Source organism: Neopelma chrysocephalum, unplaced genomic scaffold (assembly GCF_003984885.1).
Source record: "Neopelma chrysocephalum unplaced genomic scaffold, ASM398488v2 Primary Assembly neopelma1_26, whole genome shotgun sequence".
Classification (NCBI taxonomy): Eukaryota; Metazoa; Chordata; class Aves; order Passeriformes; family Pipridae; genus Neopelma; species Neopelma chrysocephalum.
The window spans coordinates 1,796,362-1,811,703 of record NW_020897695.1 but is presented as its reverse complement, the minus strand read 5'-3'; the positions used below and the strand labels follow the sequence as shown (position 1 = coordinate 1,811,703).

At 34.8% G+C, this 15,342-nt stretch overlaps 1 protein-coding gene across 6 annotated transcripts in view; it reads right to left on the bottom strand.

The window, feature by feature from the left end:
* Positions 1-15,342, bottom strand: part of TAX1BP1 (Tax1 binding protein 1) — a 52,138-nt gene that overhangs the window by 20,734 nt on the left and 16,062 nt on the right. For 3 of the 6 annotated variants that reach the window (XM_027675297.1, XM_027675296.1, XM_027675299.1), the window contains exons 4-8: positions 15,100-15,287; positions 13,689-13,847; positions 2,674-2,822; positions 2,453-2,543; positions 993-1,178 (exon numbers count right to left, since the gene is read on the bottom strand). In XM_027675297.1, coding sequence (XP_027531098.1) covers positions 993-1,178; positions 2,453-2,543; positions 2,674-2,822; positions 13,689-13,847; positions 15,100-15,287 — 773 coding nt within the window. The remainder of the gene's footprint in view (positions 1-992; positions 1,179-2,452; positions 2,544-2,673; positions 2,823-13,688; positions 13,848-15,099; positions 15,288-15,342) is intronic. The other 3 variants (XM_027675298.1, XM_027675300.1, XM_027675301.1) reach the window with 2 other exon arrangements.

Genomic DNA, 15,342 nt, shown 5'->3' with positions numbered 1-15,342 from the left:
CCTCCTTCAGGCACATCCACCTTCTCTGGCATGGGGTCCTCTATAGGCTGCAGGTGGATCTCTGCTGCACCATTAACCTCCCTGGGCTTCAGGGGAACAGCCTGACTCACCAGGGTCTTCACCATGGGCTGCAGGGGAACCTTTGCTCCAACATCTGGAACAACCATTTCCCCTCCTTCACTAACCCTGATATCTGCAGAGTTTTTTCTCTCACATGTTCTCACTCCTCTCTTCAGCTGCAATTGCTCTCACACAGTTTCCCCCTCCACCACCCATCCTTCTTAAACCTGTTATCCCAGAGGTGCTACCACCATCATGGACAGGCTCAGCCTTGGCCAGTGGTGGGTCCATCTTGAAGCCCGCTGGCATTGGCTCTGTCAGGAATTTCACTCTCCTGTTACACCACACTGCTTGCTACCACAATGCTACCACACAGTGTAGTAGGTGACCCCTTCCTTCAAAATCCTACTGTCACTCTCACTGCTGAGTTCTCAGTCAATTTAGTCTGTTCATATGGTATCCTATCCTTCTAGGCTTTACATCATTGTAGTTTGACAGTACAGTCACTTAACAAGTCCTTCAGCACATCTTTCCATGTCTCCTATTTTCTTCTCCATCACTCTCTGCAGTCACAAGACAGCTACATTATGAACTTTTTTCCTCAATCTCCCTTCCTTTTTCATGAAGCTAAAAGCAACTCAGGAGCACACCACTTTTACTGATGCACTTTTACTGAGCTCACAAATTACTTTTTCACACATAGTTAATCTCAAAGTTCATCATGTAAGAGACCTCAACAAGCTCAGAAGGTGCAAAACTGAAACAGAATTCAGTCTTTTGCTCATTTTTTGCATCTACTGAGAACACCATAATCCTCCTACCTTTTAGCCTAAACCCTGGTGATATCTTCAACTTCTTCCTTTCTCTTGTTAAGCACATATAACCTTAGATATGTTTATTTAAATCAGGCCAATTATATTAGTAATGCTTACCTTGTTTGATGAGGAGAGCAAAAAAGCTTTCTTCATATTTTCTTTTTCAGCTATCAATAGCTGTAATCTGCCAACCTCCTCTTTATAATACGATATCATGTTTTCTTTGTTTGCATCCAAATTCTTAAACGTCTGGATTTCTTTTACTAGTTTGGTGTTTTCTATTTCTGTATTCTTCAAGTGTATCTGTAATGATGCTAAAACATGTCAAACTTCTTCCACGTTATGAGAACTACTGTTCACCTGTCCATTTAAGTGCTCACTAAATTCTAATTTATCTCTGAGGCGGATTAGAACAGGTAGAGAGAAAAATCTGGTAATATCACTGCCCTCCAGCCCAAGCTTTCTGGAAGGAATTCTTTCAGCATGATCATCTAACAACAGCTCTACTCCACAGCTAGAAGTTAAAGCCCTAATTTCTCTCCACATCAAATTAAGCTATTCAGAATTCACTCCTTTCTTCACAAACGCTGAATGACTAAGGACAAGCAAAAGAGAAATGACTTGAAGAAAACTAAAGAGAAATTAAACTTCTAGTAGTATCTGCCCACAGTTATCTAAGCAAACAGGACTACATCAGCAGTATTTACTTCCAAAAACAGCAAACTACTTTCAGCAACTCTTACAGCTGTTTTAAAAATGTCATCAAATATATCCTATTATGCCTAATAAAGGATAGATGGATAGCTGCTGCACTCAAGTGTTTTCCACTCAGACTAGAAGATTTGTGTTGCTTATTTACCAAGGGATTTCAAGCTTGTAAAACATGTTTTGAGATTTTATGACTTCTGTTGTGTATCTAATACTGCCTGTCACATAATGACATTTTCCTATGAACAGAAATAATCTTTTAAATACACTTGATTTGTTTCATAAAACCTAAAGATTTCATTATTTTAGCATATAATTATTTTTTTGGGGGGGAGGGAGAAATTGTATTTTATATATGGGTTTCTCTCAGTACCAGCAAAAGAAATCAGCTATGCTAGTAAAAAAAATGCAATACAGAACCTACTAAAGCTTCTCAGCATTATGCACAAGATTCAAGAATAGAGATCTAGAAAACAAAGTCTGAAGAGAGAATTTAAATGAGTAAGAAGTATTTTACTTACAAAAAAGTGTGTTAAGATGACCAGTTACTGGCTGATGCACAATATAACTAGTATATAATTTTCTCACTAGGATCTATTATTAATTTTTTTTACTATATCTGTGCTTTAACAAATTGCTGATCCATTCTCGTTCTTAAGAGACCTTTTTATGTCATGGGATGAATTCAAATGCTGTTTCCTCATTCATTTTTATATGAGAACATCTGTAATTATCAAAAGATCTGTTCACAGGAGTTACCCATTTCCTTTTTTCCTTAACAAATTCAGGGTTTTTTCTCCATAAAACATTATTACCTTTATTTCAAACCACTTCATTCCAATGTATACAGGTACAAGCAATAACGTTACCTTATAAAGTTCTTTTTCATCCTTTTCTGTCTTTAACACACATTCAAGTTGCTCCTTTTCAAGCATCATTTTCTTCAGTTTATCCTTCAGACTAAAACATTGACAAATTAATGGTACAGAACTATTAATACAGAAAATCCATGCATGTATTAAAAATTGTTAGTTCACCTTTGAAAAAAAAAAGTAAAATAAGGAAGATAAGGAACAAAAAGACTAAGTACCTGTCTAACTCAGTTTCTTTTGCAATGGCTTTTTGAGTAACAGTCATGATATCTTCTTCAAGCTGGAGAACTTTTGAAGCAGCTTCATCATGCTTCTTCTTCAAATCATCGTTTTCCCTTTTAAGAGCTTCTGATGCTTGAATATTATTCTTTTAAGAAAATTGCAAATAGATGTCATTTGAGAATGTGATTCTTCAGAAGTACAACATGCTATTTGAATTAATGCCAAAATATGGTCATTAGATTTCTTCTCTTCCTTAAAATGTATGATAAGCCCATTTCAAGTATACATAAATATATATATTGAATATTGCTATGCACAGTTTATATATATTAATAAGGGGTCAATAAGGAGTTTGTTTTGGTGCGTTTGGTTACACAGAGACTACCAAAGACTTCTGAGTACAGGACAAAGAAAATCGTTTCATATCTTTTGCCTCTCATTTTGGCAAACAAACAAACAAACAGTCTAGCTTAGAAAGTATAAAGAACTTCTATTTCTCTTTGTACTCACTTTTACTTGAAAAGAAGGAGAGCTTGCATTTGTCTAATTACACCACTCAAGCAAGCCACAGTAAAAACAATTGCAAGCAAAAGGAGATATAAAAAGGGGGGGGAGAAAAAGAATTAATTATTTAGAGCTGGTCACTACACTACATTCTCCTAGCTGGAACATGTGGAAGGTCTCACAAAGCTCATGGAACCTTATGCAACCATTGTGGGATTTATGCCTTGGATATTGGAAGCTGAGACAGAGGATGATGACAACACCCAAAACAGATTCCTTTGTCAGAAAACTGACAAATGCAAGATGGGAAGCCACTTCTAGTATCACATTCATTATCTGATTACGGTCATGTCCATAATGTTCTATGGCAGTGGCAGCTAAATTGTCATCTCCACCATAGCAGAATGGCCATTTAAAGCCAGGCCATCTTAAATAACTCAGAAAATAATTATTTTCAAAATAATACTATTTTCATGAGAAAATAAATTAATAACACTAAAGCAGAACACACATACTGAGATAATATGCCACTATTCCTGATACCAAAGTTCAATAAAGCTCAGCTTAGTATCAACCATGACAGTGATACAAATCAAACTGTAAGCGAGTTCAAGACAGACTGACCAACATATCTGACTACAGTACAACTTAAAGTGTTTGTGTAGATACTAAGGTACAAGTTGTCTTTCTGCTGTACATTTGTAAGATTAAAGCACTACTTCATCTATTCATTTTTAAACAAAGCTCAATGCCATGAAACAACAAGACTGTACTGTTAAATCAAGAGAAACACATCAGCCAGAGTTTACGAAGAACCCCTACTGGCCAAATTCCAAGCTAACTAACAATGCTTTAAGTACAATAAAATATAATGAGGACTGGTTTTACTCATTAATTGTCAAAATACGCTGTTCACAAGTACAATTAAGCCCCACTTTTACAAGGAACCAAACAGAAGTTTGGGCATTATGATTTTTTTTGGAGGGTATGGAGCGTTGAATTGAGAGGAATGGAAAATTTAACTGATGACTCAATCACTTCCTATACACTAAACCCGTAGGTAAAGTAGACTTTTATTTTTGTTACATATGTTATATAAAAGGATTAATATATTGCAACTATTTAAATTCTAAATGGCTTTATTAGGCCTTAATATAATAAAGAATTTCAAGAGATCGTGTTTTACCCTCTTTTTTCTAAGAAACAGCATTAGAGAAGATGACCCACAATTTTCATAAGGTCTTTATTTTTGAAGAGCTATCAGTTTCCTGCAACCAAAAATACACGTACTTGGTGTAACGAGGGCAGGATATTTTAATTCAAGTCAGTATTCCAAGTAAAACTTGCTATATAACCAGCAGCAACAACACATTTTATAACTGCTTGTCCTCCCCTAGTGCAGTGGAGACTAATTACTTGCCCTGTTTTGAAAGCCTAGTATAGTAAAAAGTCTATTTCAATGCATATCTGTGTTTTCTCTAAACATCACTTTGGTATAACTGTAACTGTTGTAACTCAAGTGCCTTCAAAAGAATTTAATCTGATACATTATATATACAAACTGTACAAACAGTTCAAACAGGCTGCCAAAGGTAACATATATTAAAAGGAATTAATAGCCTGAAAAAAATTCACTCCACAAACAACATTACAATTGATGCTGTTTTGCTAGTTATTCTAAAGGGACATGGTACTAAAATGTAAAAGTTCCATACTTAACAGATTCTCACCTAATAAACTTGTTTAGATACAAGTAAAGCCTACAGTTTTGAAAGAAAAAAAAGGATTAATTTTTAGAGACGACTTGTTATTTTACAGAATTCTTAGCAATTCAATTTAGATGCAGCGATCCTAGTCCCATACACGGTTACAGCAGTTTCAGAGCCTGTAAAATTTAAAATGAGTGCTCTTAGACTATTTTACAGGTAAAAGTCAACTGTGTTTAGAAGTTGTCTAAAGGGAAAGAATATAATAAACACATCAACTAAACATGCACCCTCTATTACAAAAAATATAATTACTTTCTGTAATCATTGTTTTAATTAATTTATCTCAATTTATCTGGTACATCTACAAATACTATAAATTTTCTTCCACTTTCTTAACAGAGGGAAAAAAGAAAAAAAGCACAGTAAGAGCATGAATCATTTTACTGAAGTGGTTTAAAAACACCCCACAATTTTAGGGTTATTTTAACTCTGAATTATTTTTAACCCAGTTACAAATGCAGCTTCCCCTGTCCCCCCTCCCTAGAGTCGCAACAGCCATAAGGGTGGAGGGGAGAAGCAAACTGCACCACAAGGGTCAGAGTAAGCAGCCAGAAATTACTTAAGACAGCTTTACAGCTGCCAAACAAAAAGCTACCAAAACAAAAATTCCTGTAACTACTAGCAGTCTCACTAGTAAAACAAGACAAAGAAAATTCAATTTAATTTTCAAGTGAATTTCCCCAGAATCAAAATCCCACTTTGAAAATCTTGATGTACCTTCAGATATGGAACAAGAAGAAATATGTGGGCTCCAAAATCTTTACTGCTATTCTAAAATTGCAAAAGATTTAAGACTCATTATTTTAAAAAATAATTTTATTATCATTCCATGAAACACTGTCCTCCCCTGGAAGAGCTGCCATTATAAATAACTTGATTTGTTTACAGTGCACTGCGAACAGCTGCCGAAAGAACAGAGTTTTTACATCAAAAAGCTCTAAATTACAGATCAGTTGCTTTAGTTTTGTCTTACCTAATCATAAATACACAGAAAGAAAACCTCATAAAGCTATTATAAGCTCTATCTAAAGGATAGGCAAAGATCATGCCTGGGCTCTTCCTTGAAACATGTTTAAAATCCATTTAATAAATACACTCCTGCTGCAAAAGGACTAATAATCTTCTATTTGAGAACGGAATAGCCAGGAAGTTTTAGATTCTCATTTTTACAAGAGAAAACCACAGTAAAAACCCATATGTTCAACAATGAAGAACAACATGCTTTCCTTACTTATTTCTTACTTCTAATGGATTTTTGCAACACCAGTAAAGCATTTCAGAGTACAGTCTGGTTAGTGGAAGCAAAATGGTACAGAGAACCCTTCCTGTAAATCAGCACATACAATGCACTTTTCAAACATACTTAAGGCAGAGAGAGATCCAACAAACAGAATAAAATACTTGAAAAATACAACGCAAGACTATTTCCAGACACGACATCTTGCAGTATGGCAATAGGCAGCGTGGGGTTTTATGCTTCATCTTCCCTTTTCGTAACATGTAAAACTCCCTACCCACCTTCCCACCTTTTCAAAGTCATTCCAAACCTAAAGCATTCCCCTTTCATTATTGGCTAGTATCTGCCGTTTTATTTCACTTTTTAGAGAATGCATACACCATAATGAAGAATGAAAGGTTAAAAATGAGCTATGCTGCTCTGAAACTCAAGAGGTCATATCACTAATACAATACAATCTATTTAGAAACAAAACTAACAAAACAAACAAACAACAACAAACCAGCACCTTTCAGCTAGATTGATTTATCTGGATATAATTTAATGTCAGAGGAATCATTATACTTCACATTCTACAGGCAGTTTAGGCAGGATGAATCATCTGCAGAAGCCACTGCAAAATCCAAGTGTGCTCATAACACAGGGCCTCAAAGTTCTAAAGTTGTTTCTAAAACAAAATTTAAGCCTTCAGTAAAGTAAAACAGCAAACCAATTCCAAACAAACTCAATTACACTAAGCTTTTACCCATGTGACTACAATTTGCAATAGCAATAGTGCTCTAAAAAGCACTGAAGTCACTCTATTCTGAAAACGTAAGTTATCACAGTGGTGGTACTTCAACTGCATTAACTCTTCAACTAACGTTGCTGAACAGATCAAAACTACAAAAGGCCTAACTCTGTAAAAGTTCATCTAAGTCACATCAGTCATTCAATTACCATCATGAAAATGTACAAAGAGCTGAAGCATTTAAACACACTATGATTTTGCAGCATGTACTTACATGTCAGAATGTTGATTTCTAAAAATGTTATAATTTCACTATAAGCTATTGATTTTGCAAAGTCATTTTCATGAATATATAATCTGAAGTGTAGAATATCTCAAATGAATCTGCTTAATTATCCAGTGAAATAATTTTCAATTGCCCAGTTTAAGAAATATTCATACATAGAACAGCCACTGCAACCATAAAACAGGGTTTTCTCTTCATACGATGTTTATAGTACCCCGGGGTGCTATAATTGCTGTGCCAACCTGAGCAATTCTGAGTGTTTAATTTGTGTCTTAATTTACATGAAATTGGGGGGAGGTTTGTTTTTTGGGGGCGGGGAGGGCAGTTTCTTGGTTGTTATTTGGAGGTTTGCTTTTTGGGTGGTTTGTTGTTATTTGATTTTTTGGTTTTTTATTTTTTGTTTTTTGCTAAAACAATACATCTTCCTGACCATCACATTTTCTCACATGCAGCAAACATGAACAGTATGAACAGAGCCTGGTTTAAAGAGACACTAAAAAGACCCTTGATTCATTTGTATGCACACAGGCTGAACTGGGCACTTGTACTGCTGATATATCACACTGCACAACAGCATTTTTTCACTGTCTAAACAGAGAAACTCTCCTTATAAAATGGCATCAGAAGCCAATTTAAATGAATCCCTGATACTTGAATAAAATTTTTGAAAGAATAAAGCTACTGTGCAGGTAGAACCTGCCAGCAGAATGTGAATTTAGACACATCCTATTAAAACTCTCCATCAGACAGATGAATAAGCCCACTTTTAAAAAGTTAAATGGTAAACTAAACCTACAAAAAGCATGAAAGAACAAGTTTATCAAGTCAGTAAATTCACTTCTGCCTCAATTTATGGCAGTGTCATAACAGAAAGTCTATTCAAATGTTCTCAAGACCAAAGAATGAGCAAGCAATCTGCAAATCTGTTCCTTCTGACTCAAGCTAAACATACATGCAAACTACTGCCACAGGAACACAAACTGTCGCCACTGTCACATTAACGAAATTCGTTCAGATGCACTCTCTTCCCACTAGAGGGAGACCAATGACTTTAAAAGCATCATTTGCAAGCTCTGCTCTCTACAAAAGCACAAAACCTGTGTCCACAAAATTGAAGGGCTGCAGAGTATCAGAGGAGTGACCAGCGAAAGATCAACACAATGAGCACTGCACGTTTCTCGCATTCAGCACAGTAACATTAAATCTTAAGACAGTAGGCAAGTGCAGTGCTGCTGGAGAGCTTACACATAGTTTAAATATACACAAGAATGGGAACACAAAGACCAAAAATGCATGCATTCTGATTATTTACAAAGGTATGTAAATTTTATATTCATAATGTCTAAGATGCAGATTAGAAATATTTGTGTTATTGTTTTCTAAATTAAAACACACTAAGTTTCTGTTCAAATTTTTAAGTTCGTTTTCTTATATTTTTGAAAAAGTAAAATATAGTCAGGTGAAAGCAGCATACCAATGTGATTTAACACATAGAATATGTACCAGTTTACAAAAGAAAACCAAAGGAAAAGTTGAAATACTGAAAGCGACCTGAAACAGTTCTGGTACCACGTATCATGTGTCATCTTCTTAAGCAAAATGATCCTAGGGAGCAGTTACCTAATTATTTTAACAGTGTTATACTGCAAGCTGTATATACAGCATGCTTTTAAATAAAAGTATACTATCAAGGAACACTATCATAGTAAAAAAAGATTTAATTCTGAAAAACTAACAGAAGGTTGTAAGAAAAAGATGTGACATTCCTGAAACATTTCCCATAATTTCACATTTACTTTGAATTCCCACACAGAGTAGTAAGAGATTAAGTTAAATCTTCACACTCAGTAAGAGCAAATTTAATGTCATCTGGGGGGTAAAAAGTCCAGGAAGGGTTAAACTGGCACGGAAACTGCTGCAAAGGACTACTATGTTTTTGTCTAACTGAAAATACAGCAGCCCTTTTCAGAAGACTAAAAAGAGTGTGCATACTGGGGGGCAAGAGAAAAAAAGGCCACTTACCCCCTCTCTAAACTGATTGTTTTGCATTAAGCAGTCATTGGATAAGAGAAAAAGATTATTCTAAAAAAAAAAAAAAAAAGACTGAATTCGTACTAAGTTCTACAATATCTCAAGTATCGGCAGGGTGGGGTGGTTACCAGAACATAATGGTAGTAACCATAAGGGTACACTAAAGAAGTGGGACTGAGAGCACATTCCCTCTGAGCACAAACACTGACTAATGCAGAGCTGTCTGTCCTGCAAGTATACTTTTTTCTGTGATGTTGGCAATGACAACATGAGAAAACAATGTCTGCAGAATCATTCATGTGCTGAATACAAATTAAAAATACAGGTGGTTTTTTTACTCCAATGCAATGAAACACCAAAAAAAAAATAAACCAAATCAAAAAAACCCAAAAGCCTTTAGGGACAAGCAGTGACTCACAGTGCCATAACATGTACTAAAAACTACGCTTCGACAACTCTAATAGTACATTATCTCTTTATGTCTTGAATGCACTTATTCCTCCTACCTTTGGTAGAAAGTGATATGGCTACTAAGAAGGTAACAATTATTTACGTCCTGAACAACAAGGGTACTTTAGCAAATCAAAATCTGTAGTTTACTGTGGCCATTGCAGTCTGAAGTGCCAAAACACAGGAACTGTCTTTAAAATTCAAAACAGAGGAATCTTTTCACTACTTAAAAACATGCATAGAGCCCAATATTCAAGCTTCATGGAGCACTGGTTGTATCACACCTGAATAGATTGCTTATTATGCCATGTTCTTAAAAGATTGATCTACTTTCAGCTTGTTTCTTCCTAATATTTTCCAGAAGGACTTACAAAACATCCCAACTAGGTAAAAAGCAGATTAAGAAGACAACAGTTCCACTCCACAAAATTCTGAGAGTAACTAGGTGGGGAAGAAAGATCACTTAATCAAGAGTAGGAGGGAAGCACTAATTGGGATATTGCTGTGGCATTGTTCTGTCAACAACTATCCTTGCCTATATCACGAAATCAATGCTTCTACAGACATGGCTCAATGAACCAAACTACTACTGAGCTATTTCTAAAACCAAAGAACTGATAAAAATTAATACCAAAATGATGAAAGTAGTCTAAATGCATATGAATAAAAATGAAAAGGGGATTTTAGGAGAACTCTGTTTTAACAAAACATTTTCATATTAGGAACTCTGAGCTTTTCCATCATTAATCTATCTTTTATTTATTACACTGTACCACAGTAAGGTTAACCACACCATTCACATTCTGTTCAATTCAATTACAGAAATAAGGTAGCTTAACACTGTACTTGATCAAAAGACATGAGCTCAGTTAACCAAATTATTTGCTATGAGGAAACTAAGCATGAGTTTTAGAAATTAGGCAGATTAACTAGTGTTATGTATAAAGGGGTTCATAACTCCAGGGCCCCCGTATCACAATACAAATGGTAATAAGCAAATAGTAGTTGCCAATATATTAGCAGCATAAAGAGCTCTGCACTCAATTAGAATCAAATGCATGTCTGTACAGACATATCCACTTCCTTGACACATGAAATTACTGCTTTTTAAATACAGTACTTTGTACTACCATGGGGGTTTTTTGAGGGCTCTTTGCACAAGCAGAAATATATCTGTGAACTTCCTGATGGAAGTACTTGCAAAAAAGAAAAAAACATTGTATGTTGTTAAGAGTTTTTACATGTGTTAAATGTAGCTTAGCTTTACTTTCAACAGAAATAGATTTCTATTACTTATATCTGCCTTAAACTACAAAGGTAATTGCATTCAGCGTTTACAATAATGGCATTTTCTCATATGGGTTATTTTGTTTTATTAATTGTTGTTCTTTAGTTTAATAGGCTCTAAAAGATATTGGAAGATTTTTTCAACAGAATTCAAAATAGTTAAAACCTTTACCTAAGTTAAACATTTTAAAAAATACAAGTTTTAAATTCATCAATTCCACTTTTTATCTATTTATGTATTAAAAGTTTAGCACACAGATAAAAATCCACATCTATGTGAAAAAAGAGAACCAGGAATAAAAGAAGAAAATAATTACTTAGTTAAAACAACCATTCTCAGACTTAAAGGCAAAAAACTCCACAAGCCAAGCCATAACAACCTGGCTCACACTAAGCACCTGTGAAGACTCTGCTACTACACAAAATACAAAAATATTCTGATTAGTCAGCACTTCAAAGGTAGTCATATAAAAATATCCAAGTTAATGCATTGTTTAGGTTTATTGCCAATAACAATTATTCACATCACACGAAGTTGACTAGATTAGCTGGGGGAGAGGGGAGAGTTGGGGGAGTGGTGGTGTAGGGTTTGTTTTGGTGGTTGGTTGTGGAGGAGGTGTTTTGTACAGTTTTTTTGTTTGGGGTTTTGAGTTTGGGTGTTGTTTTATTTTTTAAACAACCCACGAGGAAAATAAAACCTAAGTACTGTAATCCAACTGAGTGCTGCATAACTGCTGTTCAGGAGTCTTTAAATGAATCCATTAATGCACTGTACATGTTCCCAGAAAAGATAGATTATACAATCCTGTAACCCACTGTCATATTTCATGTGTTGGGGTGGGGAAGCAAGGAAAGCAAGAAGAGAAGTCATCTTTAAGACTGAAAAGCCACATTGTTTATTAAAATTTCTGATAAATAAAATGCTGACTTCCTGTACCTGATTTGGTAGATTCTTGTTTAATTTTCAGGAATAACACTCAATTTATATTCTGCTTATATATATAAACAAATGAAAACTTTTTCAACCCAGCAGATATGATTCTTTTTTAAACAAGTGAAAAACAGAGAACAGAACTTAAAAGATGTAAAATAAGACCATGTCAAATCTTAGAGACAAAAAATTGCATGAGTTAGAAAGCTTCCATAGTATTCTAGACAGGCGAAGAGCAGCATCAGCCTTAGATCAGACATCTACTTATAGCTCAGCTAAATACAAGTGAGAAGTTCTTCACAATGCATCATCTCTCCATCAAAATACAAGGCAAAAAAAAGAACAAAAAATAAATAATAAAACCCTACAAAATAAAACCAAACATTCCTGAAATTAAATTTTAATTGCTAAGGTCTGGTGTCTTAGAGGCAAAGTTATTTTGGATTATAGAAATGCATAGTAAAATGTGAGAAAGTACAAAGACATTTTTGTTCCTATACAGTCTAACTGTATCTTTATTCGACAGCTATCAAAATCCCATTTCACAAATTTTTCCAAAATGGAATTTTAAAGCTAACATGGGTTAGAACTGACAGTTTGCTTTCAAATGTTTTTTTAAATGAGAGCCTCAAGTGACAATGAAAGGTATCTGTGTAACTCATTCAGACTTATTCACCAAACTTATGATCTACAAATCCATGAAAAGCATATTTATAAGCATTAAATTCTTGTTTCATTGATTTAAGCTAGTTCTCCCATGCATTTGAAATTCAAATGATTCTTTAATAGGAAAAACTTTTTTTTAAACAAGATCTTATCCTTTCTTTTCCTCCTTACCCAACATTCTAGTCCACTTCACTTACTATTTAAAAGTATTCTACAAAGCATCAACATTTTTAACTTCCCTCAATAGATTCCTATTAAAGGTGTATCACAAAGGACTGTTGACATGTACACACTAGTACTCAGAAATAGCCTATTAACTGCTGTCCACAGCTAAATTATATAGGCTTCATTACTTCAAATTTGTCCATGTCACCACCTCCCTTCCACATGTTTTTAATCTTCTTCTAAAAGTTGGTTTTTTTTAAAAGCAGCAACCTAAAAATAGATTAGGTCCAATGTTTTGGTGCGTTTTTACAGAATTAGATTTCTTCTTGACCATATGCAGAATTCCAAATTAAGCTTGCTTTGTTTTAGGCTACATTTACATTTTAACTATTAATTAACATTGTAAATTACTTTTAGGTGTGTACTTCTTTTCCCTTTGAAAATATTGAGACCTTTGTGAAACCTTTTAAGAGAAGTCAGTCACTAGTTACTTTTCACTCTTTGTATACCCTGGCAGTAGCATTCTCTGTTAAGTCCTAATCTTTGCTTTTCATAACAAAATTTTTTACCATTTTCAATACTCTGTGTTCTATGTAGTTATTCCCTAACGTGAAGTTTTCTTGAAAAGCCTTCCCCCATTTTAAATTAATGTAAGCAAACTTCAAACTATCAACTACTTTCCACTATGAATTCCACAGTTAAATGTCAAACATCTGGTAACAGTTGTCATCGATTATCTTACCAAGCCTGGTACCATAAGCCTTAAATATTTTAACCATTTTACGACATAAAAGGAATAGTGGCAGGAGGTTAATAGGAACTGACCTATTCTAGTGTAAATGTCTATCTAACTGCTGAGGGGTCTTGATAGCTGATTTTCACACAGTTTAAATGGTTCTTGAAAGAGCAGTATTACAGACATTATGAGTCAGCTTCAATCAGTTAAACAACTAACCTTTTGCTCTGTTTGCAGTTGGTCACATCTCTGCTTTTCATGGTTAAGTTCTTTCTCCAGTCGTTCAACTTGATCTCTGAGTTGTGTTGTTTCCTTTTCCAGAACAGAAGTTACCTTTAAAAGCTCTTCTTTTTCTTTTATTATTTTTTCAATTTTAAACTGTAAAAAAAAAAAAAATGGGGTTTGGTAATTTTTTTCCCCTTCATTCTTATCAAATAAGTGGATAACGAATTACTCCAGTGTCTGAGCAGAAGCACAGATTGTGTGTTCTCTGGCTAGGTTGTTTTACAATTTTCCCCTTATTCTCCAATTTCTGAAGTTTCACTGTTTTAACTGAAGAGTACTACAGTACCATTAGATAGCACACTTTGCAGTGTCTTGATTTATATTCAAGTTTCCTCTCCTTAAATGAAATGCCTTTACTGTTCCCAAGAGACAGTAACTGTGGACGAGCTAATTACCCCTGGATGAGCTAATCCTTGGAAATGTTCAAGGTCAGACTGGATGGGGATCTGAGCAATCTGATCTACTTGAAGATGTCCCTGCTCACTGCAGCAGGGTTGGACTACACAAACTTTAAAGGTCCCTTCCAACCCAAACCATTCTACAATTCTATAAGCCAAGATAATAAGACACATTTGAAAAATTATTTTTAATTTTAGTACTATGACTACATATCTGAAAAGCAAAAATACGCTAGATGTATCTCTCTACTCTCTTATCCCTAAATTTTGAAAACTGTAAATCAAATACATGCATGTACATGCTCAGATGCATGGCAAGGTAAAGGAACTGTACTGAGCAATTTTCCAAGAAGCAAGTCACACAAAAGTTGGTTTGGGTTTCTTATTTTGTTTAATTTTTTGGGTTTAAGTGGAGTTCAGCCTACAAACATCAAGAAGCAAATGGAAACGCCTTGACTCCAGATGTAAGCACACAACTCTAACCACATCCCTCTAGCAAAAACCATGACACATCAAAAACTGCTTTAAATAAAACAAGAGCTACTCTAATATACTTAGGCACCTGCAATTATTCAGCTTAGTCTCCAGGGCTCTTAACTTGTGTGCAAATAAAAGTATTGGTTTGGTAACTCTTTTTCCTTACAAGAAGTACCATTTTACACAAAGGGTATCTTCCCTCCCTTCCACTTAGTTGGTGAGTATACATGTTGGAGACGGGCGGTATCTACTCTTAGGGTTTCCCAGTCCCTGCTTAGTGCTATACAGTTTAAAATCTTGATTCACTTAACATGCAAATGTTCTGAACTCCAGTCAAAACTGTAGAACCAGCCAGAAACACATACACTACCCGTACATATGTAGGCCTTTTCCTTCTGGTTTGTTCTTTAATATCTTAGTATGTATATATTAAAAAAATAAATAACATTTTAAGAACTGTTGAGTCAAACCTCAAGAAGTCCAGCTTTTGTGGTCACCACTAACATATCAGAATTTCCTTCATCTTCCATAGTGAGCAATTCTTCAACAGGAGAAGAGGTACGAAACTGGAAAGGTGTGCTTGCTCCACGGATTTCTCCTTTATAAGTCACGTAACAGAACTGATAAAATTCTCCATCATCATTTGGTAAATAATATCCTATCAAAATAAATTCATATTTGAAGAAACATTCTACACAAACTTACAAGTCTCT